At 40.1% G+C, this 26,658-nt stretch overlaps 1 protein-coding gene across 2 annotated transcripts in view; it reads right to left on the bottom strand.

The window, feature by feature from the left end:
- cdh13 (cadherin 13, H-cadherin (heart)) overlaps positions 1–26,658 on the bottom strand; it is a 305,886-nt gene that overhangs the window by 124,094 nt on the left and 155,134 nt on the right. For both annotated transcript variants that reach the window (XM_041038356.1, XM_041038357.1), the window contains exon 7: positions 21,827–21,971. In XM_041038356.1, coding sequence (XP_040894290.1) covers positions 21,827–21,971 — 145 coding nt within the window. The remainder of the gene's footprint in view (positions 1–21,826; positions 21,972–26,658) is intronic.

The following is a 26,658-nucleotide window of genomic DNA, read 5'->3' as shown; positions in this document are numbered from 1 at the left end:
TCTCTCAACTTAGATTCCATCAATGATCAAAGAAGACAAACAGAGGTCTATTATCCTTAAAATACTCACTAACAGCACACTGTGTATATGTATAGTATATATTATTCATATATATAAACATATATATGAATAGTTTTGGTAGTCTGTTTGAAAATGGAACACAGACATTACATTATCAAATACTGCCTCGAGAAGCTCTAATGATATACAGCACATTTTCTTAAGGCTCCTTCAAGAAATATTTTTGATGTGGGCACTGAAACATGTAATATGTTTGATTAAGCTGCGGATCCCACTGAGAATCAACACCTTCACCAGTGCAACGTATGTAATCCACTCAGCGCCGAATAGCACGGGACTGAAATAAAGGTGTGAATGATGAAACAACTGTTGTCAGGAGGAGGCAGATCAATCCAGGGCCAGAGGTGAATTTAAGACTTAGAAGTCATCACATGGCACAATACAGCACTCCACAGAGAGAGGCTTATTTTGCTGGAGTTGTTTGTAAATGTAGCATTAGCTTTAACTGCTTGACCTTGTATAGTACATCCAGCTCAGTATCCCTAAGAATTACATTCATATAAGTAAACCAGCACAATAACACTGCAGTGATTGTTACATTTTAAAAATGGAGTCATCAAATGCCATTGAAATAACTTTATAATCTAAAACACAATATAGTTTGTCAACTTTGTCACACTAATGTTTAAGACTGAATAACTTCTACAATCACACAGGCTACTTGTATGTCATGAAGGACGACTGGTGATTGTAATTAACCCAAACATCTCTGCTTTAATTGTGAGCGAGTGCAGTTTGATCCTGTCACCTCAGTCATGGCGGAGCTGCTACAGCGAACAAACACACAAATAAGATGGATGATTGGTCTATATTTAGCAACATGTGCAGCAAGTCTGACTTTGTGGTTTGGTTAACTCTGATTTTCTTATTTACAATCGTTGCAACGTGAAGCGTTACTATGAACTGAGGACATCTATAGGTTGCCATCTGAAAACCCACACACCACACACACATAATCAACATCAAAGTCAAACAACTTTTGACTTTGCAATGCTGCTTTGGCAATCACAAAAAAAATCAACATTACATAAAAAAAACAAAACAAAATGAGGACACAACGTGTAAAAACGAAGCGGCAGTGTGGAACATCCTTGTCTTTACCTTGCCTGAGGATTAATGGGAGTTAAATGAAAGTGACACCAGGAAACAACACAGACCTAACTTTGCAGGTAGGAAGTAGGTATCATGCGAATGCTTGCGATTTTGAATTACAGACCTGAGCCACAATGTCGCAGACATTTATAAATAAATGTGAATGTCAGATTATGATCTCCAGTGCTGGCAGAGTAATGTAGCAAAATTCACGTAAGAGGACGGACGTTTCCTTTCCCGGACTGTTGTACTACAGCAATACACAGGCCAGCAGCCAAGCATATTACTCAGTTACTACAGATGTGGCTATCAGATAACTCTAGCTAGAGAGGAGACACAATGTAATGAACAGCATTACATTTTCACAGTCCATACTTGAGCCATGTGAACCCCATCACATTGCTGAAGAGATTTTGCAGTGGAGGCTAGAAAGAACTGGAGTTAAATAGCAGCGCTGTGGGAAAGTCGCAGGGATGGGCAGCTTGGCTGGAGAGGCTCAGGATGACAGTGACGCGTGATGGATGCTGCACAGCCACAGAGCCCGTAGAGATTGGGAGGTATTTGTTGCAACAAATGGGATTGTGCACTTTTTCTACTGTAATCCATGAGTGAAACCGAGGAACAGGGGTCATTGTGTGTTACTGGATATCAAAGTGAGGCACACATGGACGGTGGGGTCTCAGGCACTGTCCTCCACATAAGAAAAGGATAAACTGGTAAAAGACAAAGAGAACTGTCCAAATCAGAGGTCTAATAGGGAGAAAGAAGTTCCCTTCACATAAACTTCCTTACAACAACAATAAGCTGTTTTATCATATGGACCATGGAATTCTCTGCATTTTGCTTTATCTGAAACACACAGTCCTCAGCCACATACAGTCTTCCTTACTTCCTTTTTCTTTTTTTCATACATCTCCTTAAAACTACTGCTAAAGTAGCTAAGCAAAACATGTTTTCTCTGCTCTCCTGCCTTGGTTTGACTTGCCACGTTTTTGAAGTAGCTGCACTGATGCAATACCACTGGTAGGTGGGAGGCTGGTGTGCAGTGTAGTGCAAAATATACTGAAGGACTACACTCTGCTTTCTCTGTTTCTCTCTGTTTCCTCTCATGTCATTTCTACCTAACAGTGGCCCACAGCACTGACTTTTGATGGAATATAAGGTATGTCCAAGAAGGGCTGAATCTTGGTTGCACTTGGTTGTAAATGCTTGAAGACGTTTCACCTCTCATCCAAGAAGCTTCTCAGAATATCCATAGACAATATAAGGGATGATTTACTTGCTCTTCTCTTTTATTCTTCCTGGATGCTTTGTTTCTGTCGTTAAAAAACACGCTAACTTACAGTTTTATGGCTTATCTCTCGCTGTTCATTGTCTATGTTTAGAAATACAGAATGTTGTTTTGGCATATTCACAAATTACTGCACCACTCCTCTGCAGCAAGTTTAGATTTGTGCTTCTGGAGAGCACAGTGGACCCCTTTTTCTTCACCAAGCAGAAAATCTAAACAACCTTTACAGAAAGCGGAGGCTGTAAGATTTTCATTGGCAGAGATAAGAGCCCATTTTGATAATACAGATCCATATCAAAAAAAAATTTCATCTCAGAACACCTGCTGTATAAAAGCGAATGTTCCATCAAAGGCGGCCAACTCTAAAAACACAATAACCTGTTATGTGAAATGTGAAGATCCAGGCTCCTCGCCTGCACTCCCCTTTTTTCCTGCTTATACTTCTGATGCAACTAGAGGCAAGACCAAAGAGCATATTTAACATAGTGGCCTGTATACACTACCATTCATTTGGTATCTAGCTGCGTTTGACACATAAAGTAGGCATTAATGTGTTGTTTTGTGAGGGTGCTCCTAGCGTGCCTGTTAAATAGCAGCAGGGCAGTAATCGCAATACCACAGAAAACACTGTAAAAAAAAAAACTTAGAGACTGAAACTCTGCTCTATTAAAAGCTCTGCTTTACATTTGGAGTGCCGTTTGGGACAGAACGGATGAGTCAGGTTATAAAGTTCTGACACTAAGAGAAAATGTGGGCGGAGGAGTGAATGAACAGTACTTCCCCATCCCTCACTATCCACGGCTGACGTGCCCTTGAGCAAGGCACCGAAACCCCCGACTTCCCCCCCGGGAGCTGCAGCTGAGGCTGCCCACTGATCCGTGTGTGTATGCGTGCTCACTAGCCCTAGTGGGCGTGCATTGCTCACAGATAGGTTAAATGCAGAGGTCAAATTTCTACGTGTGTAAAAACACACTTGACAAACGAAGCATTCTTTTTCTTCCTTCCTCTTCACATTATTGTTAGCAAATAGTATGGATTTTATCTTGTTTTCTTAAAGCACCTAATTAATTTGATGTGCACAGATAAAAGTACAGCAGCTGTTAATAATCGTGATTAATGATTATGTTGCTATGGTCAACTAAAAACGTGTTTTTCAGCCTCCTCTACTTGAGTAATCGACCCGAAGGAGGAAAATCTTCCAAGTGTCATAAGCCTCCTTAGTCCAGTCAGCAGTCCAAGGTCAGCAGAGGTCCCGCCTCCTCTGAGCTGTAAGCCTTCACTGTCAGGAACAAATTGTTTGATAGGGGCTCTTTTTCCACTTAATAGCAGCCACCAGACATGCACATACACTGATGTGCACACACACACACCGACGAAGGACAGAAATCTCATTAAGATCAACGAGATTGCCGAGATAAAATGTCACTCAAGAATATATCAGCCATGGCGGACTGAATCTCCAGGTCCATCAAATATACAGCACAACCTCAACCCAGCAGCCCTTAGACACTGTCGATTGTTTACATCAATGTCAATGAAAAAAAAAAAAATATATAGAAGTATATATATTGAATTAACAGTGGGCGGAAATACACAGATGGTGGATTTTTTTACTCTTCTCATTACAGGTTTGAGGTCATTGTTCCTCTGGGTGGAGATGAAAGTGAAAGAGGCAACCTGGTGTAATCTACTTCTCTGAGGAGACCAGTCAGCACTGTGGTTAGAGGGACAAGGACGTCAAACTAGGAGAGACAAAGACGCTTTTTGGCCCATATACACAGCCACACATAAAGGTCATGTACGCAGGGAGAGACACATACACATGCATTCGTATTACATTCAAATCAACAATCCCTTTAATACAGTCGGTAAATTGTGACCTACTGTAGCACGGCAACAATGCACATATCCACTTTACTGACTGCTAGACAGGCATACTGTAGATATATTCATCAAACATGGCGGCAAAGTCCAAAAATTACTTCTCAGCTTCAAATAACCAACTGTCACATTCATGGCTGACAAAGATCAGTTTTTCTGTATAAAGTCGTTTTCCGTATGATCAACATCAGTGGCACTTTGTCTCTAGTGATTTCAAAGGCACACAGATACACACACGTGCAAATATGCTAAATCAAAGCAGTCAGTCAAAGTAATGCAAGACCTTTATAGTTAAAACTCTACTTGAGGCTGGAACTTTTATGTTTGCATGCGTGTATGAAAAAGAGGGAGAGAGAACAAACAGAAGCTAAACCTTAAAAAGAAGTTAATGTTTATGTTAAAACTGTGCCAAACTACACTAAACATAGTGTTTAAACATACCTGGTAAATACCTCTAATACTGCTGCTGATGGGCATTCAGCCTAATGTGAGCCTCCTCTGTAGCAGTTTTTTTATATGGTTATTTAGTTAATTCAAAGCTCTCATCCTTTTTTAAGTGTTATGTTACTTTCCCTCATGTAAGTGTGTAGTTTGTACCATCTCTACTTGTGTATATGCTTGCTACTCTTCAACTTTCCTCAGGCAAATTTTTTGCTAGAGGTCTCTTTAAGTCATTTCAGTGTCAGCATTATAAATACTTATGCACTATGTTGGACGTGAAGTCTGAAGTTGCTGACATTTTTTTTTTCCACTGCCCTATTCATTTTCTGTCACGAGGCCTTGAGTAGAAAAGTAAAGCATACAGAGTTCAGCAAGGAGACATGTCCTTGAGGACACAATTATGGTGTGCTTACAAGGAAAGAGGCAAAAAAGAGGTCAGAGGAGTTAGCGCACAGATCTCTTTGTCAGAATCATTATAACAATATCAGCATTGTTCTTGATATTTTGTATTGATTTTTAAAAAACGATCAAGAACGCAGTGTATTATTAAGTTTTTCTTTTTTTTAAAAAAATTATAGCATCAAAACATGATCTACTGCAAGCACCAAATACCACACTAGACAGAATTTACTATCCCCAAACCTCTGAGCTTGTGATCACACAATTACAAAAAAAAAAAAAGAAGATGACCCAGGGCAGCTGTCACCTTACATGGATTATTTAAAAATGAAGAAAGAAGACGTGCACAATGCTACAGAGCTTTTAAGGGAAAGACTAACTGTGCGAGAAAGATATGTAATTGTGCTGATTACCCTTGGATTTATAGACGAGAAATGTGAGTCATCACTCACATTAAAATAAACCATGGACACGTTATGAGACAACCAGCCCGCTGGGCATATAAAAATGTGACACTAAAAGCCGCCACAGGACAAGCATACACAAACGTACAGTAACAGTAACATACAGCTGTGGAAAAACAACTCAAAATAATCGAGACCCACTTAAAGAAGCAAACTACTGTTTGTTCAAAGACAGAGGAGTATTTTCCTCAAGACCTTTCTCTCTCTCTCTGTTTTTTTCTACACTAGAGGGAATAATGTTGATAATGGGAATACTTCACAAATATAGTCACTTTTCACTGTATATATTTGGTGACTAACTCCCTGGTTACAGCAAGTGTGTTCCAATAACAACTAAAACATGCATATCTAACATGTGGGGAAACATGGTTTATTGTAACTGATCAAATAGTGGGTGTAATTTACCTCAGTAGCAGAGGTAACCTGGTCTTTATGTGGGACAAGCTTATATTAGAGAAAGACCTGTATTTCTCATCATCCCTGTTCAGTCTAATGTCCATTTTTTCCCATGACCCAGACAAGACCTTGATGAGACAAACTGAAGTCATTAAACAATAACTGTGACTAATCTCTATACAATATCACTGATGAAAAACCAGAACACCATGATGCAGGGATGACGTGTTTTTGTAGGCCAACCCAGAAGATCATGCTGGTTCCCTCAAGAAAAAGACAAACAACAAAAAGTTGTTAGGCTGTAAACTAAACTAAACCAAACCACAGTCGCATGACTTCAGCATCACCACCACCAAGCCTCCAGCTGATGAGACACCCCAGGGAACGCCACACAAAAACTCAGGTAACCTAACATTAAGACGTTAAATAACATTACATCATTACATCATTTTAAAGCCACATTGAGCCAAAAAAGCAGTGGTGTACCATTTTGTATAAGCATCTCACAACAACCTGACATTGCAACACTGTTTTCAGATGGGGGCTTAGCCTAAATGAAAGTCAGTAGCTCAACCAGGTACGCTAGCAAACCTTTTGACTTAAGACAAGGTTAGTTTGTAGTGTTAAACATGCTACCCATGCAAAACTGTCACTCGCATTTGATAGTCACGTGCTGCTGATTTTGAATGCATCCATGCAGCTACATGCACCCTATTTGCAACTAGCTGTCTAATACTTAGATTCTGTTAGCTTCCAACTATTCCCTCTGCAAATGGATTTAAAATGTTAGTGTAAGTTTTTTCTGGATGTGCAGGGTTTGTGTTATTAACCATAATGTTAAGATTAAAGCAATTACTGACTAATGTTGCATCTTTTGTCTTCTTTCATGAATGTATTGCTTAAACTAATAAGAACAGACAGTCACGCTCTGCAATCTTAGTCATACAACCTGTCATTACCAGCCGCAACATCGTGGCTGGTATTGTTTCCACCACACAAGTCAGTGCATGTGTTATAATGGCAAAATGTGGACCTGGATACACCTACTGTAGCAGAAACTATCACAGAGGCAGTTTTGAGAAATTCTGCAGGTGTCTGTATGTGGACAGATTTTGTGGCAAATGCAAATGTGGCAAATGCAGTTTCAAAACTGTACAGGTGTTTAATTGAGATCAAAATGAAGGCCGAGTCAGAGGATGCGTATGGTCTACTCATGGGTTGAAACATCAAAACACTGACTATTGTGGCTGGTGTGATCCCGTCACAAGATGGTGTCTAGCTTATGGCTGATTTTCATTTTAATTTGTTTTAGCTTAAAATCTCTTGGATGGATGAATTTGTCCAAATAGGACTAAAACTAACACAGCCCTCAGTGATCTCAGCACTAAAACTAAATCTAAACATAGCTGACAAAATTTTCACCATTTCACATTACAAGTCTTGCAGCCTTCCTTTTGAAAGTAGGTTTTCATTGTGAAAAACCATCATCATCAAGTGTTAAGTAGCTTAAAATCGATCAGGAGTATGTCAAAGAAGAACTGACTGGAATTAAAAGAGAAACTCAGAGCAGCAGAGTGATGGACATGACTCTGTTGTTGTACTGATGGATTAGTGCTGTGGACATGTACACATTACTGAATTTATCATGTCAGCTGTGGTAATAGGCGACAGATAATTCTCTCAATATTTTTTGTTTTAATCAAGCTTTATTAAAGACCTGCCTTTACTTGTTTGTGCTGGCCAAATCCCCAGCTATTATTCCTGACTCTGCTATTATTTGGATATGAGCTTATATGTGAGAATATAAATGTTATATTGTAGCAGCTAGATTGCACAGTTTGGGCAAGAATTTTCTACATTAAATGCAAGAGTGTTATGAGATGTGAGATTATATTATATTCACTGTTGTTCCCAGAAACACTAATATAGCATCTTTGTGTATATTGCTTATCAAAATGCAGATATAATGGTGTTAAAATGGCAACTTTGTTGTGATTAACATGTCCAGAGTGAGATAAAAACGGGTTGTGTGTTTCATTACATCCACTGTTAGATATGAGGTGGTAAAACAGTCTCTATGATCTTTACCTGTCAATAATTATAAATAAAATATGATGGGGTTCACTGGAGTTGCCGTTTCAATTACTGCCTGAGTCTTTTGGGATTCGAATCAGATGCCAAAATTACCTCTAGTGCTCAAAACCATAAAAGCATTCATGGAGGCAATTAGAAGGTTCTCTGTTGTGTGTCTAGAACATAAATACTGCACCAGTGTTTCCTCTTGGGACTAAACAATCCAGTGCATTTGTTGATAAATGAATGCAGAAAAAGCAATTTTTATAAAGCTTCAGGGAAATATGACTCTGACAGGATTCTATTTTTATCAAGCGCTATATGTTTTATTTTCATCGCCAAACCATTTCTCAAGCTGTCAGAGAGAAAATAAAAATAAATGAAGAGAAGAAAAGGAACACGCCCAAATCCATCTTGCCATCACTTCACATAGCTATACCCATCTCAAACCTCTTATCAATACGGCCATCCCTCCATAACAGGTAGTTACTGCTATGTGAGCTCCTCTCCAACACTTGTGGTTCACATTGTCCCATTTCTATTGATTTCTGTCCTTGGTTTCATTACTCAGAGGTAAAATGTCATATGAAACACAAATTCCTTTGCTTAAAGGTGATATACAGCATGTGGTATGGTATTGAGGATTTGACAATTCCATTACTGTTGCAACCGTGGTGTGTGTTTTGACAGGAATAGTGAACACAGGATCACAGCTCACCACAGTCATGACAAGACCATGAAATTCCTGACTGATGGATACATCTGTCTCTGACCTGCAGAGTTGATTACAGCAGAAAATGCACAGCAGGCCGCTGCCTTGTTCTCATGTGTGAACTTTGTCATCTCTGCTTGTCTGACAAATCCCAGATCAATACTCAATCAAAGGGTTTTTTGCCTTCAGCTGATCTGTTGCTTCGAGATGTGAAAGCACTAGTGGCAGGCTACTTGCCGTCATCTCAGAAAAAAAGAAAAAAAAAAAAAGAAAGAAAGACAGGTCTGTCTTCGAAGATGAGAGAGGAAAGGAGAACCGGAGTGGTTGGAGGAGATTCTCAGTGACCATGTACAGTACAGATTCACTGAAACACAGCAGGGAGCAAAAGTAATTTGGAATAAGTAGGAGAAGGTGTGGAGGGAGAACGACAGCCTGACTAGATGGACGAGACTGTCTCTCCCAATCATATTCTCATCAGAATGCCCATATCATTGTCTTACTGAAAGAACTCAAGTGCCACACTGTTGAGAGGAAAACAAGAACGAAGCCCTTTGTGAGAATGTTTGTGAGTCATCTTCTACTCTCGGTCAAACACGACAATATCATTCCTGGCCATTTAAGTCAGCCAGGGTGATGGTAATCATGAGCTTAATTGGAATCCTTTTGACATTTCTACATTCATTGAAGAACTTTAAGTTCCTATTTCCTTTCTCCTTTGAGATGTCCTTGGAGTAAACAAGCTATAAATACGCCGTTCTTCCATTTTCCATTTGCTAAGACTTTACTTTTGCAGTAATTATCAAGTCAGTGCTGTAAGATGAGAAAGACAAAAGGATATCACATGGAGATACAGTATGTGGTAATGATGTGGGAATCTGACTCCATTCTTATCACCTAGTATATCTGGATATTCTATTAGTGAAATTGTTTGGAGCACTTACCTAGGATCAGTTTTCGGTTCTGTGGTTAAAGTGCATTAAATTTTGGAGGAAATATCAGCCCATTGATTTACTCTGCTCTATGAGGGTTGATAACAAAACATCTGGATACATCTGAGAGCAGCAATGCTAGGTTAAATCTCTGGACCACACTGACCTTGGATATATTAAAGTGTACTGTATGGGAGGGTATGATGGGTATTTTAATAATAAACTTTATTCTCTGAGATTAAACATGTCTACAGTCATGTTAGAAGCAGTAATCAGCAGAACTGAGCTAAACGCAAAATAATAATAATAATAATAATAATACACATTTGACATGTTTGGATAAGTGCACCAAATTTCATATCAATCTATCCAATAGTTGTTGAGAAATTTCAGTATGGACCACAGTGGTGGGCCCACCAACCAATCATTAAAAACAGAAGGAGAGAGTTATATAGTAAAAAAAAAAAAAAAAACTTGGGTAAAGTCCCACTTGATTCTTCTTGGACTGCTAAATTTTATATTATCCTCAGCTGAACTTGAGAAAGAAAGTTTTTACACAATAAGGACTGTGGATTTTGTCCCCCATAATTTACACTGTAATTGTGTCAAAAAGGGATATTTTCAGGGCCACAGTGGACAGGAGGAGCAAACTCAGAGAGAGGGAACCCGCTTTGATATCATGTTCTTTAGTGATGCAATGCTCGTCTGAATGGCCTAGAATCCACTACAGAATCTAATTAAACAGTTTAACCCAAAAACCCTGTGAAAAAAAAAACACTATTTGCATTTATATTTTTGAAGAAGTTCCACAAAGAACTTTGTGATGGGTGTTGTAGTCTTTGCATGGTTCTCCTGTTTGTACAGTACAATCTAATCTCACCACACCACACACGTTTCACTTGTGCTTGGCAGTAACACGTCCTTCTTCTTCTTCTGTTGTTTAATGGCGGTTGGTTAACAGCTTAAAGTAAGGGAATATATATTCTTAAGACACATAAACTATTCACATAAACACATAAACTATTCAGTTTTTTAGAAATGACTATTTAATGACTATTCAAAAATTTTAAAACCATGACTCATCCCTATTAATTACACACTGTGAATTGGTCTAACTGCTGCAACGTAACCAGCAGCCCTGTACATCTCATAACTCACTATCTGCTCAGAAATTTCTCTCTGTGGAAACATTTTTCTGTTCAGAAAAGGCTTAAAAAGTGCTGACTAAGAAGGGCTACAATGGCTGGGATCGGTCATGTGAAACAAAGAGGGGAGATAATCTAAATTGGAGAACCTGGAGTGCAATGGGGGTTTTGAAAAGGGGCAACAGCTGTCTTTTCTTGTCAGGGAGGGGGGGGCGGCAGGAATGGGGCGATGAGGAGAGATTGGTTTGTCTGGTTGGACTCTGAGGGTTTTGAGAATGTATGTGAGCGAGAGGAGTAGGTCCTTACCGAACCGGAGAGAGGGATAGATAATCAAGCCTGAGTTGATGTGGGACTTTGTGTAGGGACAAAGGAGAAAAGAAACTCTTTAACAGATTAGCAGCACTCAAGTACTGGAGCAGTCACCAGGGAAGGCAAGAGTTGAACAATTGTCTCACCTTGAATTCCCAATCCTTCAGACACCGTCCTACACTGTAGTACGACTACAGCTTTGCGAAAATCTCCCTCTCTGAAATTAGGAATAAGTTCTCATCTACATAACATTCATGCATGAAAAGGAGAAGAAAGAAAGAGAGGGAGTGAGAGAGAGAAGGTGGGAGAAAAAAGAGTGACAGAAGGCTGAGAAAGAGAGAGGGAGATGGATGTTGATGCTATTTAGCTTTGGAATGACGCAGGGAACCACATAAAGCCCGCGAGGGAGCAAAATCATTTACTCCAAACCACAGAAATGTATTCAAATAAAATCCTATTCACATATATTCAGATCAAATCACTATTGAAAATAAAGCCCATTTAGAATGCAATTTTTTCCCTCTCAGTGGTGTAATGCATATCTCTCCCTATGGTAATTCAAAAGAAGATAGCTCAGTTAAGAAGGCTCAGGAAAATCAATGATGCCTTACTGGTGAAAAGAGAACAGATGCATATAAATGAGTGAATATCCTAAGAGTTTCTCACTGGACTGGAGCGAGCAATTTCTATCCACTGGCCATAAGGACTTTACATCGTGTTGCACTGATGTGTTTAGAATACAGATGCTGACGCTTTCAATCACTCATTATGCAGCATACAATCTTTAATTTGAAAATGCCACTGGCATACCATCTAATCATTTTCAGTTTAGACACTGGAACTCACTGAGACTAAACACGAGTCTCCAAGTAATTAGAGGAAAATAAAAGTTGACCAGGTGGGCTTATTACTTCACTGAACCAAATGGCAACATGTACAAGGGGGAAAAAACTCATTTATCCTAACACAACAATGCCCCAGAGTTAATTGGGCAGCAGCCTCAGTAGATACCTTGGACATTAATTTGCCGGGCTTTCTCAGTCTGACAAGCTGATAATGAGGCATTGTGGGACAGCGGGTCACCTGGTAGGGTGCTGGACAGACTGTTCTCCAGCTAACAAAGGGAAAGAGAGAGAGAGGGAGAAAGGTAGAGACAGAGACCATAATGCACCATCATGCTACAAATTACCTGCCAGTTTTGGTGTAATCTCTCAGTTGAATCATTATCTATCTCCTGAATCAATCTCCTTCTTGCTTTCTCTGCACCCAGCGACTACTGTTGGCACCCCACCAACCCTTTACCTCAAATACTTCTACTAACCTTCCCCAAACTTACCAAAAGTACCCACACTAGCAATTAGCTATTGATTTTGTTCACTTTTTATTTTGCTGAGGCTTTTCTGCTGCACGCTGGCAAGATGTGGGTCCTGCCTGCTGGTATTGTATGTGGTGGTTGTGATGCCGCAGCAGAGGATTAAGCATGTTCTTAGCGATTGAGCTGGACCACAGCGGGAGCAAAAGCACCAACAACAACATACGGGCACAGGGCAGAGACCACATTAAGGATTGCAGTTTGGACAATGTTGTAACTGGTACAGGTGTGAAATTGTGGCGAATAAAGGAGATCTGGCCATTGAGTGATACTCTGGCCCATTTTTTATTATTTCTTGCCAGACACCTGTTTGTTTGTTTTTTTTTGGTAATGTTGTTGAGCTGTTGTGCAAGGTTGTCAGTAGCAATCTACTCCACTTTTTTATGCCAAGAATGACCTACCTAGAGTTTGTAACATAGTACCAGCTCACCCACAGAGACCAAACCAAGACTCTCAACAATTTTGACATGATGACATGTCTTCTCAGCTGGTTAAAACGTGACAGTCATGAGTTTTCTTTTACCGTCCACATGTCATTGGACCTCTCATATCATCTGGATTCATCAAACTCTATTCTAATGAGCCAAACTAAAAGCATCACTGAAGCAGAGCATTTTTAGCAGCAGTGGTGGTGATGTGGCTCTGAAAATGGCAATGTCAGCCTGTCAGTTGGTTAGTGGGCCCACCACTCTGGTCTAGAATAAAATATCTCAACAACTTAAACGCTGTACTTTTGCTAATTAGCAAACAGTAGTATGCTAATATGCTAAACTGTGGAAAGATGGAAAACATGGTAAACAGTGCATCTGCATTTAGCTCACATTGTGTCAAAGTGCTGGAGTGGTTTCTTTTAATTAGAGTGGTTTCTTTTAATTAGAAAATAAAGTGTTCAGACTATGACCACAATCATGTTACTTAGCAGAATTGTGGCTGTCAATCTTTCCTGTTTTGATAGTGGTGGGACAAACAGTGCTGCGCTGACATGTATCTACTGTAGCTGTGACAGAAAAGGAACAGTCTCCACTCTGTGTGCAGGTGAGGAACAGCAGACAAATAATCTTAAATGTGTGTGTTTTTTGTGTGCCTGCCCTGGGTAAAATGACTATTTACCATGAGAATTTTTGCTACAGTGATTTTATCTACAGGATTTGCCAGAAGTGGACCTTCCATCTGGTTATTTTAACTAATGCATCTAGTTTTGCAAAAGCCCTTCTTCACAGCAGACATTTTACCTTGTCACAAAGGGAGAAGCACGTGTGTAATTAATACTGCAACAATAATGATGGCTCCATTCCATTTACGTATCCCTGTGAGCCATCATAATGAGCCAACATGCACAATACCAGTACCCTGGAACAGGAACACCTAAATGGAACAGAGACATCATTTATGTTTCTAATTACACATGTGCTTTTTATGCTGTGGGAAGTCAAAATGTCTGCGAAGAAGGTTTATTAGATTTCAAGAACATTTACTCCATAAATAAAAATGTGATAGAAGTTTTTACCCATGTTTCCCATCCCCCAAACTGTATTTGCCCAGCAGCTGTGCATGTGTGTGTGTGTGTGTGTGTGTGTGTGTGTGTGTGTGTGTCTGTGTGTAAAAGAGCAGAGAGCAGAGCACAACAGCGAACCAGATCCATCCCTCTCTCCCATCACAGCAGGAGCTCAGGCCTTAATTACTTCTGATATAAACACAAATTAGTCTGGAACACAAACAGAGACCCAGCTATGAGTAATATCTTAATTTATACCACATCATGTCCAATTACACAAGATATATCACCTAGATGCTAGATTTAACTTGTCTGCATGATGTTGCCAGAGGAAAGATAAACATAAATTACCAAAAAAACGGGACAGACCGAACACAGCAATTTTCCAGCAGCATTCTATCCCGAAAATTTAGATCAAATGATTTTCTCTCTGCAAATCTATGGCCAATGTGCGTGACTTTCAGTGCTGTAACTGATTTGTTGATGTTGCCACAGTGATTCCCAAAAGACATGGAGGAGTGAAACATGGAGCTCTCTGATGTATGACATAGTGGAAATAGTTTATAAACGTAACACTGCCCCACCTACACAGAGATGGGAAAACTTTTCTTGAAATTAGATCGTTGCTCTATGTAACCAAGTGTCCACACAGGGAATCTGCAGTTTATTTGCAAATGCAAATATAGCGTAGGTGTGAGAATCCCACCAATGCACCATGTTACAATCAACATGGGTATTAGAGTATATTTAGAATTGATAACTCAAGGACAGTCCTGCTGTTAATACTCATGACAACAAAAAAAATGTGTATTTATCTGATAGTGAAAATTTTCCTCTACAAATTCATCGCTACTGCGTGAGTAACATTTGATAAAACTAACAGTGCCCAGCTGTTTTAGGATATTGCTGAATCTTTACTGTAAAAAATTAAACACATCTTTGGTTTTGTTGACAGTAAGAAAAATACAGAATAACACTTGCCTTATCCTTAGATGAAAAATAAAATAACAATAATGAAGCAAAAAAAATCTTTCAGTCGTGTCAGTTTGGATGTGCTTGTTTGTGACAACAGTCTGGGAGAGTAAATAAAAAATTGTCAACAAAACACTGATATCATTGCAAGTCACCAGTACTCTTGCCCAAACTTGAAAAAGTTACAATCCCATCAAAACCAAATCAGAAAACCACTCGTGAAGTGGGGCAAAAACAAGTAATGTCAATATCAGTAGTTTCTAAGAAGTTGGCAGACAGGGCAAAGATGGAGAGAACAGCGAAAGAGAAAATATGGCTGAGTAGGGAGAAAAATGGAGTAGGACGATGTGTACACAAAGCCCAGGGGAATGCAGGGCATGGAGGCAAAAAGAGAAGGAGCGAGATAAAGAGGAATAGAGAAGAAACGAAGAGTGGAGGAGTAAACAGACAGGAAGGGGAGGGCTTGCTAGGAGACTCAGGCTTTGGCTGCCTTTGTTATCAGTTTGCACAGAAATGTCAGAGCACTGTGACATTCTCCCCTACAGCTTCCCCTGCTGCCCAGCCATATACTGTGTACCCACACGGTACGCCGCTACAGATCATGCGCACACACATACATACGCTTTGGATGTGCACATGCGCATATATTCACTTAAACAGGTAACACACAACCTATGAACATAAATGAATGTACAATATGACTTCATTTATATACGCACATATGCTTTACAGGGCTGAAAAGAGAAGATAGCACTGGTGCTAAAGGTTGAAAGATCTGGAGTAGAAAACAAAATATTGTAGCACTATGAAAAAAAATACATTCTATAAAAATAAAAATACTCTCCAAAGGCTTACGTTCCCATGATGTTCAGTTCAAGCTGTGAAAATACAGTGGTTGAGACAAAAAAAAAAGTGGGGGAAAAAAAAAAAGTTCAACTCTTTGATGAGTTCAATTTCTCAATAAATGGTCAAGTTACAAACTTGCACACTCACACAGACATGAAAGTGTCCAATGATAAATTTTCTTCAAAGATGACCAATTAATTTTGCAGACCTCTTCTATACCTTTGAGATAAGGATTTCAACACAGTACAACATTAGCTGCAAGGAAATCTTTTTTTCCCCACACAGATTTATTTGATAAGATTTTTTTATGATGTTTTTTCCTGGATGGGTGAAGGGAAAGGAGCACTTGTTTGTTCCATTGTGTGCAACCCTAGTGGGTGGTCTCACTCCTCTGAGTTATGTTCACATGACTCCACCTGTCTTCAGCAGGCTCACCTTGAAGGGATTCATTGTTATGCACCAAATTCCTTGTGTGATTTGAAACAGAACCAAGTCAAAGAAATGGGCCTACATTTTTGCTTCTAAAAGAAAATCTGATTGATTCTAAAAGAAAATCTCATCATGCTCCATTAGGTGCACAACAAGGTCCCCATCATCTGGGTATATCTTTATGGGTAGCGTCCAAATCCACCCTAGAATCATTAACACTGAACCACACAAATACTTGTATGTGAAAGGGATTGCTCATAGCGATGAACCCAGAGGGGAGAATTATCATCCAACTCTGCAGTTCCCATCAGCTCAACAGTATATCAGCTCATCATTTTGGTTTTCCAACCCAAAACTGTTTTGGTTCACTTTCTCGTAGTGTCCTTTGCGGTTGCAACAAACAGCCATTTTCAGAAAAAATAAGAGTAAAAAAATCTCTACAAACCTACACCTTACTTCCTGCCCAGCAGCGAAGTCAGAGAAATTGACTGGCTAGAGCCTGATATATCCCTCAGGAGTTGGTGGAGATGAAAAACAGAGCTAAAAGGAGAGTAAATATTGGACTTATGACACCAAATGAATGATAACGTGCTCTGTATCAGCTGAATGTGTAAACAGGCAACCGTTCGCCATATCAACGTGAAAGATAAAGGCCCTGCTGGTCCCAAGTGGCCAAAAACTCAGTTACTGCAGATTTATAGTATTTTTCTCTGAGTGTTTGAAGTTGAAACACTCCATGAAGCAGCAGGCAGTTTTTCTTTTTACAAAGCTTCTTGCTTCCACTGTCATTTTATTACTTGTCTTTCAAATATGGTAGACTGAATCAAATACAACAAATCCCCTTCAAGATTCGTCTCCGTTAACATGACTAACTGACTGCAACTGCTATGAATGTTGTTGACAACAGAAAAAGACATGATAGATGTCTGACTATCTATCTATGATTTGCTACAGATAAGTTCTTTTGAGTGACATCCTCACACAAGACAGTCTTTTCAAAATGTACTGCTACTACTACTGACCAAGAAGCTGAGTAACTGACAGGTTGTTAAATATATTTTAAATGATTGATTTCTTACTAGACAGAAAACTGAGGCTGAGCTGACATGTTGGCTAAGTAGTCTATTTAGTACACAGATTTTGCAGGCATATGCAAGAAACACACTCAGAGCTGCAGCCTTCATCTTATCTCTGAGCTCCATTAGATCTGGCATCCATGGCAACTAAAGTACCAAGGAGCTGTCAGGCCACAACACTGGTGAAAATAAAATCAACCCTCACTTCATTTTGTTTTGCTCATTTCGCTCTTATTCGAGCAGGCTATAATCCAGGATTCAGGAAATCGCACTTTACAGGGAGCTCGGGGTTATAAAACCCTCTGAAATATATTTATATATTAAAAAAAAAAAAAAGAAAGAAAGTGCAGTATAATATAATTGCATTTAAAACCAAATTAAATTCTATCAGGCCAAGTCGCAAGAAGGTTTCTGGTGGATGATATCAGATCTAACCCAGTAATGTAAAATGAGTTTTTTAAAAATGTATTGGTGCTGAGCTTGCAGAAGTCTGAGTTAACTTGTCTACTAAACAGAGTCAGGGCTAAACTACTACAGTGTGATGATTCAGGTGTTTTGGGAGGTCTGGTCCTCAGTGAGGCCAAACCAATAAGGGATTTTCCTGCTGGGGATTTGTCATATTTCCGATTCGCTCCCACTGGGCTCATTTTCCTCACTGGGTACTTCTAAACACACAAAGGCAGGCATACAGACATGCACACAGACTTGTAGACCTCACACACATGAGCACGTAAGGTTGCATGTGTGATTGTGAGTGTGCAGAAGAGCCAAAAATTACAATGAAAGCACCAATATAAGATATGTACAAGGAAAATACGAAACAAACAGGCAATCACTTTGTATTTTCCTTGATATCACTGCTCTATGGGGAGATTTCTGACAAACTGATTCCACTGTTTAAGCCCCGTTACTGCAGGATCAAAACATCAGAATGCACCCTTAGTTTGGTGTAACTTTACTCTAACAAGGTTCCAGTGTGCAAACCTGGCAGCCTATTATCTTGTTCTATATAAACAATAATGACTGGTTGTTGCTTACCTAACATATACCATAGACCATTGCATAAGCATTGTCTGTATTACCGATACGTAACACAAGTTCAGCATGAAGTTGACAAACATTCAAAATGTCTCCATGGGAAGCTCTGCCTGTGTGTGTGTGTGTGTGTGTGTGTGTGTTTGCAGGCCTTTCCTTTCCCTGCATGTTGACTGATCCCTCTTATCTGTAAAGCTCTGTTGGTGATTAAGGTTTTTGTCTGTTGGCTTTTTGTGCTAATGATGTGAGAACAAACGCAGCGAGAGGCATTATAGGTTTTTGTTTTACCGTTTTTATTTTTACTGTCTGTCCTTTCTACTTCTAACCTCACGAATGTGAGCTACATCCAACAATCGCATTTCTGCAAACAGTCTGTGCGCTGCAACATGTTTGCCCTTCAGACACTCGACAAGTAGACCTACGGGGCACCTTCTTCTATGATTCAAAAGGAAAGAAGTTCAAGGTGAACAGCAGGAGCACACAGAGTGAAGCAACAGATTTTTGCTAATTTCGTCATCAGCACTGTGTCGTGTAACTATGGCAATTGGTTACACCACACGTACAACAAAGAAAAATACTTTTTAGCGGCGGGTGAGAACTGGTAATAACAACTGTAAATCAAATCACCTCTTCCTTTCTTGTAAAAGTAGAACAGTCAGGAGCAGGTCGACCACAAAGCCTGGCCGTTAAAGAAACAGAGTTTAATGTGTTGCAGGTGCAGAGACATAAATCCATTTCCTTTCAGTAGTGTAGGAAACCATTCAACAATAAGAGCCAAATAGAACCTGGCAGTTCATAGCAACAGACAGTTTGTCCAGGATGTGGCCGCCTCCACAATTCTCACCCAAGCATCAAGTCATATATAACCATCGTATGGTGGACGGCAGTCATTCACACCACAGCTGTACATCCAAGAAAACGAAAAAGCAATATTTTCGATTCTTCATTTTCCCTACTTTAAAGGCTGCATGGTCCACACACACACATGCACGCGCGAACAAACACACCATCAGCTAGTGCAAAGGATGCATGAGGTTAGAAAAGTTAAACCTTCCTTAAATAGAAATGCTGTACATTTAAAAAGTATTTATTTATATTCCATCCCAGTGTGGACACGAAATGTCTGCTGACAAAAAGAAACAGTGATATCTATGACAAAAGCTCAGAGAGACAAAAGGAAACTACTGGGACAAAAATGACAAAGGCATCTGAGAGAAGGGGAAGATTTACAGTAGAAGCCAGAGGTGAGGAGTCCTCTCAAAGGCTCTGACAGCCATTCCTCAAAATGATTCTTTTTTTTTGAAACACCTGACCATGAGATGTCAGCATTCAGATGGGATGGGAAGGAAAGCAGAGTAGCCCCAGTATTTCATAGAGGCTGAAAGCTGTCAACAATTCACAACATACACTCAGGTGTCAGTTTATTAGGTACACTGAGCTAAAACTAATACAGTCTAATACAACAGTCCTACAAAAATTCCTCCTTTATGAAGTTTGATGATCAGTTTTTGTTGAAATCATTTTAAAGAGGTGTTGATTCAACTGTCTGATCATATTAATATTATTAATATTGATTAATATTCTATGCAGACTGTAATGTAAATTATGACCAATTATGACAGCTTTTTGCTTCTGTGCTCTGTCTCCTATCATAACTGCAATCTGCTGAGCACACATTATCCACTAACTGTTCACTAACTGTAATCTGAATGCTGACCCTCTAACATTGTCCATTGCCAACCCTGTTTGTATTGTGTTCTATATGCTGCATGTCCTTCTCCTTCTCTCCTCCATTCCCAGCTGTCCTACCATCCTCTTTTTCCTCCTTTCACCCAGCCCGGCCATCGGCAGGAGGGTCCCCCATGTGAGCCCGGTTCTGCTCAAGGTTTCTTCCTGTTAAAAGGGAGTTTTTTTCTTGCCACTGTCGCCTTAAGTGCTTGCTCTGGGGTCAGGCTCTGGGTCTCTGTAAAGCGCTTTGAGACAATTTTGATTGTGGAAGGCGCTATATAAATAAAATTGAACTGAATTGAATTGAATTGAATTGGAGGAAGTAATTTGTGGTGCTGTTGAACTGTATTGCATTAAACAGAGAGGCATATCTGTTAAACAGGGTGAACAAAATAATGGAAATACCTGGCCATGTAACACCTATTACACCCTCTCCTTACCACTCATCCTCTGTGCGGCAAGTTGTTATACCTTACAAGCAAAAAGACGGCTGATGATATCAAGGTAATGTCTAGCATTTGTGTAGAGCTGTGTTTTATCGTATTCCACAGACATGCAGATTTCTTCCTGACTTCCTGTTAGACAGTTGGCAAACTGGATTTCTCCCCTCCCGTCAAGCCAAGCTGGTACACTATTTCAGCACCATAATGGTTGCTGACCATCGGGAGGAACACTTTGACAAGTGGACAGGAGGAATCGCCAACCGGGCGGCTATTGGACAATCCCCTCCACTTCATCAACACAGTCATCCTGACATACACTGTTGTGGTCTACATGTTGCTTTCACCTCCTGTTTTATGTTTTATTAATGGTGTAAAATCTTTAAGCGCTTTAGATGTTTATATTCGTATCCATCACGTAATACCACCAGGGAGGCGTCTGATCAGTCAAAAATTCTTTCTGCAGCATGACAGCAACCCCAGACATACAGCCAGAAATTATAAGATATTCAACAAGAAGAACAAGGAGTCCTGCAACAGATGGTCTGGCCCCCACAGAGCCCTGATCTCAACATCACTGAGCCAGTCTGGGATTACACAAAGAGACAGAAGACACTGAGACTAAATCCGCAGAAGAACTGTGGTAAGTTCTCCAAGATGCTCGGAACAACCTACCTGCCAAGTATTGTGAAAAAATGTGTGCAAATGTACTAAGGGGAGCTGGTTTAAAAGGCAATGGATGGTCACACCAAATATACTGAAGTTTTTGCTGCTGAAGTTTTGCTTAACTATACATTAAATATAATAGTCATTATATACAGCGTTACAATAAGAAGGGTCCTCAAGGGAAGCTGTTCAAGCCTAAAGTCACCATTAAAAGTTGACCAGCAACAAAACTGGTGTCTGAAATACATTAAGATGTAATGTAGGCCATGAGGTCTGCTGAAGTCAAGGTGATGCAAACCTGCATGTAGCAGTTCATTCTCTCTTAAAGATGTTGGACTGTGAGTGATGTTATTATTAAGACGTGCAACGCGCTTTTGACTCATATAAACATATTTGACAAATATCATCCAAACACCTTCACCACGCCTCAGATCAGATCAGAGGGCATTCTGACTGAGACATTCCTGACACAGTGTGCGTGATACTGTTGTCCAGCTAAATCTAATAACAGCCCAGTTGTCCCCTGAGTGCTTCAATATAACAATGCCACCAACCTGTAGGGGATCCCTCGAGCACCTCTCCTGCGTAACGTGTCTCTTTGAAGATGGGCCGGTTGTCATTTTGGTCGATGACAGTTATCAGTAGTAAGGTGGGTCCATCAACAAGGTTTCCAGCGAAGTCCGTGGTTGATACTTGCAGCTGTGTGGATGAAAAGATAAAAGGAGTTTATTTTTTGACAATGGCGATGAGTGACTGTGTGAGGGTGACTCTTATTTATGGTGATCTTCGTAACACTGTAGGTGGCTGGTTTAAATTCAGTGCTGTTGTGCATCCTGCTAAAAAGACATCCCACCAGTCCCCTAATGAAAAGACAGGATTCAAAACACAGGTGCATATGGACTAGCTTAATTTTCAACTTTCGTCTTAAGACAGAGAAGTAAAACTGTTCAAATTATTTTATCTTTGTTGACGTCTGCTCCAGATTACAACAATGAAAAGAATGTGATTGTGATGATCTGGTAAGAACTCCCCACATTTGGTTTGTTTATTTTCTAAAACACTTTCTTACTTCCTCTTAAACTCGACTAAACCAGGTCTTTGCATATGTATGAGTCTCCAGATTCCTTTACAGCCACTTACAGATATACGGATAATACAGATAGAGCCTGTTCAGATTACTCATCCTCTCCTCTTCCTCCCTTCCTCCTTCACCTCATCAGCTCCTCTATACCGAGGGATCCTCCACTGGCCCACATCGCATATTTATGCATTCTGCTTCTTCCTGCTCTGCAGTATTGCTAGTCATCCCCCCCGGTTCACCTAAGGGACCTTGCCAGCTTAGATATGCACAATATCCATTTAGCAAACAAGCAGCTACTAATCCAAAGTGGGACAACCCTGTCTTGTTTAGTCAGCCCACCTCTTGCTCTGCTTTTTTTTACCCATCAATACCACACTACTCTACTGTAATTATGATTTATGAAATAAGAAAGTAAACTAACTTCACTTTAAGTTTCACTTCAAATGTGAAACTCACAACACTCATTTGTCTCACACAGTTTGAGTGAACTCTGCCACACTGACATTTCTTTTTACTTCTTTTGACTTTTTGAGCATCGACTTAAGCAGTGAGAAGTGTAAATGTCATTTTGGTGGAAGTGATGAGCTGATTAATGGATTTTTATTTTTTAATTTTAAAATACAAATTAAAATGTTTTCAGTGAGTAACAGCGGTTTGCAGTTCACATTAATTGCGGTGGTATGAACGGATGTGATGTCTATGCACATAATGTTGTGACAGCTGTAGCAGTGTTACAGAAAAATGTGCTTAAGCAACTTATGGCGCAGACCAACAGTATACATCCACGTTAACTGCTCTGTGAAGCTGTACTTGATTTATTTTGCACTTCTTTTTCCACTTGCTAGCACATATTTTCTACCCGTATTCACAAATACTAGTAGCAGCCTTACTGCAGGCACCACTGTCAAATTAATTGGGTTGATTACTGTTAAAAATCAAACCATAGGTGAGGCCATAGGTTGGCTTTATCTTTGTTTAATTATAGAAACTGATGTCTCAGAGAGACAGTGGTATTGATTTTTGAGTGTTGTATGTAGTGCATTTGGATACAGACTGGGAAAATTAACACACCAAAAGTACGTGCTAGTGTTAGCCACCGGACACACAGAGACTGTCACAGATTTAATTTTTGATATAATCTGAGCATGTCTGCTACCAGAAATCCTATCTGCAGAAGAGGCTGCACCCTATGAAGTCAGCGATCTGTATCCCATAAAGATGCCATATGTAATGACATTACCTCAGTTTCGATCTTAATCTGTGCCTAAAGACATCACTTCACTCCCTTTATTAGCACTGGGGCAGGACTGTGGAGATTCATCAGCGAAAAGAGAGAGGGAGCCGGAGAGGTTCTTCCGTTATCTGTAGCATCAGATTACCAGCCTTTCCTCTTCCTATCAGTAATGCATGACATCACGCAACCTCTCCATCACACAGGTCACCCCCCCTCCCATCTCACCCCTCTTTCTTCCTCTTCCTTTGTCCTCCTGTCTCTCATCCCTATCACCTCGGAGCCTGGAATATACAGTGTAATGGCAGTAAAGGCACACGTGCAGCTGAACTAAGTATTTAGGTGTTAGGAGCCTAATGGTTTCATATATCATCTCAGCCTCCTTCTCTCTCTCTCTCTCTCTCTCTCTCTCTCTTTCTCTGCCTTGAATATACCATAAGAGGCTTTTCATGAGAGAGACCATGTTCCCCTCTGTCTCCATCTCACAGAACTGCTGACTCTCAACTAATGGTGTTCTCAACCCAACATGTATTTTCATCCTATCCACTGAACAGCACTCTCTGTCACACACACACACACACACACACACACACAGAGAGGCTCACACACACTAAAAGGCATACTGTATGGTTGAAACAAGCGTACAGGGATCTGCATGGCTAAGGAATCACTCTCCTATGCCAACAAGCGAATCTACGCATGACTTCACTCACTCGCACAAACACAAACACACACACACACATTAACGCACACACACAGTCTAGCTTTTTCTTGTCAGCATGTCTGAGCTGTAATGAGAACATTAGCTGTGAGGTGCCTCGCGTCAGATCATTTGAATGGAGGATCACACCAACAACACTGCAATAACCTGTTTGGCAGATGGAGGGAATGCATAATCAAACATGCATCGTCTCAGAGCACAGAAAATGGTGTGATCTTTCAAATACAGCCACAAACAGTCTTGATTTGCATGACTCTCTTTGAGACGTACAGAGGCTATGTGTAACATGCAAATGCCTTAGCGGTGCTCCACTTCAATACTACATACAAAACATGTTCAAACTGGGTTCTAAGCAGTTAGTGTATTCACACCCAAAAAAAAAAAAAAAGAAAAAGGAAAAACGGAAATCGTTTAGTATGCACAGAGATATTAGTATGCAGAGTAAAAGTAGAGCTTAAGTTTTGAGTGTGGTGTTGATGGAATCTTTTGTAGCGTAATATAATGCACCAAGGAAAGGGAGAAGCAATTTGCAACAAGAAAAGCTAAACTACATATAGTGGCGAGACAGCTTCGGGACATTCTCGGGAACACACACACAAAAAAATAAATAAATAAAATAAATTGCTCTTTGTTAAGTGTAGAGTTGCAAAATGGAGAAGACGCTGGTTCAAGAAGTATTGTTCCTCACTCTAAAGACCTATTTCAGATTTCTTCTTTTCCTCAGTTTACCTCAACACGGAAACACAGGAGCCTTCCGGTTGTCACATTGCTATAAGTTTCGGTCATGGCCTCCGTTTTTAGTTATTTCAACCTTGTTTTGAGCAACATGGTTCTAAATACTACAATTCCCACATGCTTCAACAGTCAACGCTACGGAGGTGTGAATCAGTGCTGCAGCCAATCTTTTTAAAAACACAGAAAACGTTTGTGCTGATGAATCAACCAGAGGAGTTTCATGCCCACCCAAGCCTTGGAAGTGCTCCAGCTGTCGATAATCTAACATTGTCGTTGTAGCCAGTGAATGGAGCTTTTTATTTGCAGAACCAGGGTCGAGTGAAATAACTCCCACTTTGCAACTGCGTTGGCAGTAGTTTCAAAGTTTGACTGACGTCTGCCCGCACACGTCTTGAATTATGGCCTGTTAAAATAATCAAGTACATACATTTCATTTGCCAGAGGCAAAAATAGCATGCTATGTATATGTAGTACACACTGTATCATAATAATATGAATTTTGGAATTGGTACAGAGCTCTTTTCTATCTTTCTCTTAAAGGATCCTGACTCCAAAAACAAAGAATAGAAAAGCTGAAACTGTGCCTCTAAGTACTGTACTGCATGCCAAGTGGTGATAAATGACCATCATAGATTTTTTTATACCTTGTCTCAAAACCATAATCTTTTACAGAGAACATTTTTCTCACCCTGCAGGCTTTATGTGAAACAGTGAGTCTGACTTAACAGTTGCCCTGAGACGGACAATGGAAATATTCATCAAACAGAATTTGGTAAAAGCAGCGTACCTGTTCTTACTCTACACACATCCTGGCACTGCTGCTACTGCTACTGTAGGTGCTGGGCCTTCTCCGAGAGCTCTTACTGTACGTGCGCACGAAAGGATCCTCACGGCTCCCCAGCAGCTGGATGTTTGTGCAAATCCTCACCTATGCACCCTGCCTCCACACTCAGAGAGCTTTGCATAATGAAAGATATGATTTATGATTTTGTCTGTGCATGACAGAGATATAAAGGGTGAAACACAGCATATGGTTTTCAGTATATAGTATGTGGGCACTGTCTATTAGTATGTGGGAGCATTAGAAAAAAGGTCTTCTGAGACCCAATCAGCCTCCAACATATAGTGAGCACAATATAAGTTATACTGCACATATCGTACACACCACCATCATCAGTCACTCCTACCTCCAGGGAACTGCTGACTCCTAAGAATCTAACAATCAAAGCTAAATAAGGGAGAAGTCTCTAATGAATATGAAAATAAATAAATAAATAAATATATTTCTTGCTTGTTTGGATGTATACTCTGCTTTAAATTTCATTAATTCTACGTTATTGACTCTTTTTTGCATCAATGTGCACAGAAAATCACTCATTACGTTCCAAAATAGCACCCTATCATGATGACACAGGCAGTGTGTGCACGTGTGTGTGTGTGTGTGTGTGTGGCTTAGCGGGAGAAGTATAAGTCAGACCCGAGGCACTGCATCCCTCGCACGGCTCATCACTTGCCTGTTAGCAAAAATGAGGAGGCTATTTTGTCTCTATCACGGATCATAGCGAAATATTTTCTCAAGTTGAAAATTAGCATCTATGTGTGCAAGAAAGGGCAGTGA

This window comes from Toxotes jaculatrix, chromosome 5 (assembly GCF_017976425.1).
Source record: "Toxotes jaculatrix isolate fToxJac2 chromosome 5, fToxJac2.pri, whole genome shotgun sequence".
NCBI classification, from domain to species: Eukaryota; Metazoa; Chordata; class Actinopteri; family Toxotidae; genus Toxotes; species Toxotes jaculatrix.
The sequence above is the reverse complement of the archived record's forward strand: the minus strand, read 5'-3'. Positions and strand labels throughout refer to the sequence as shown.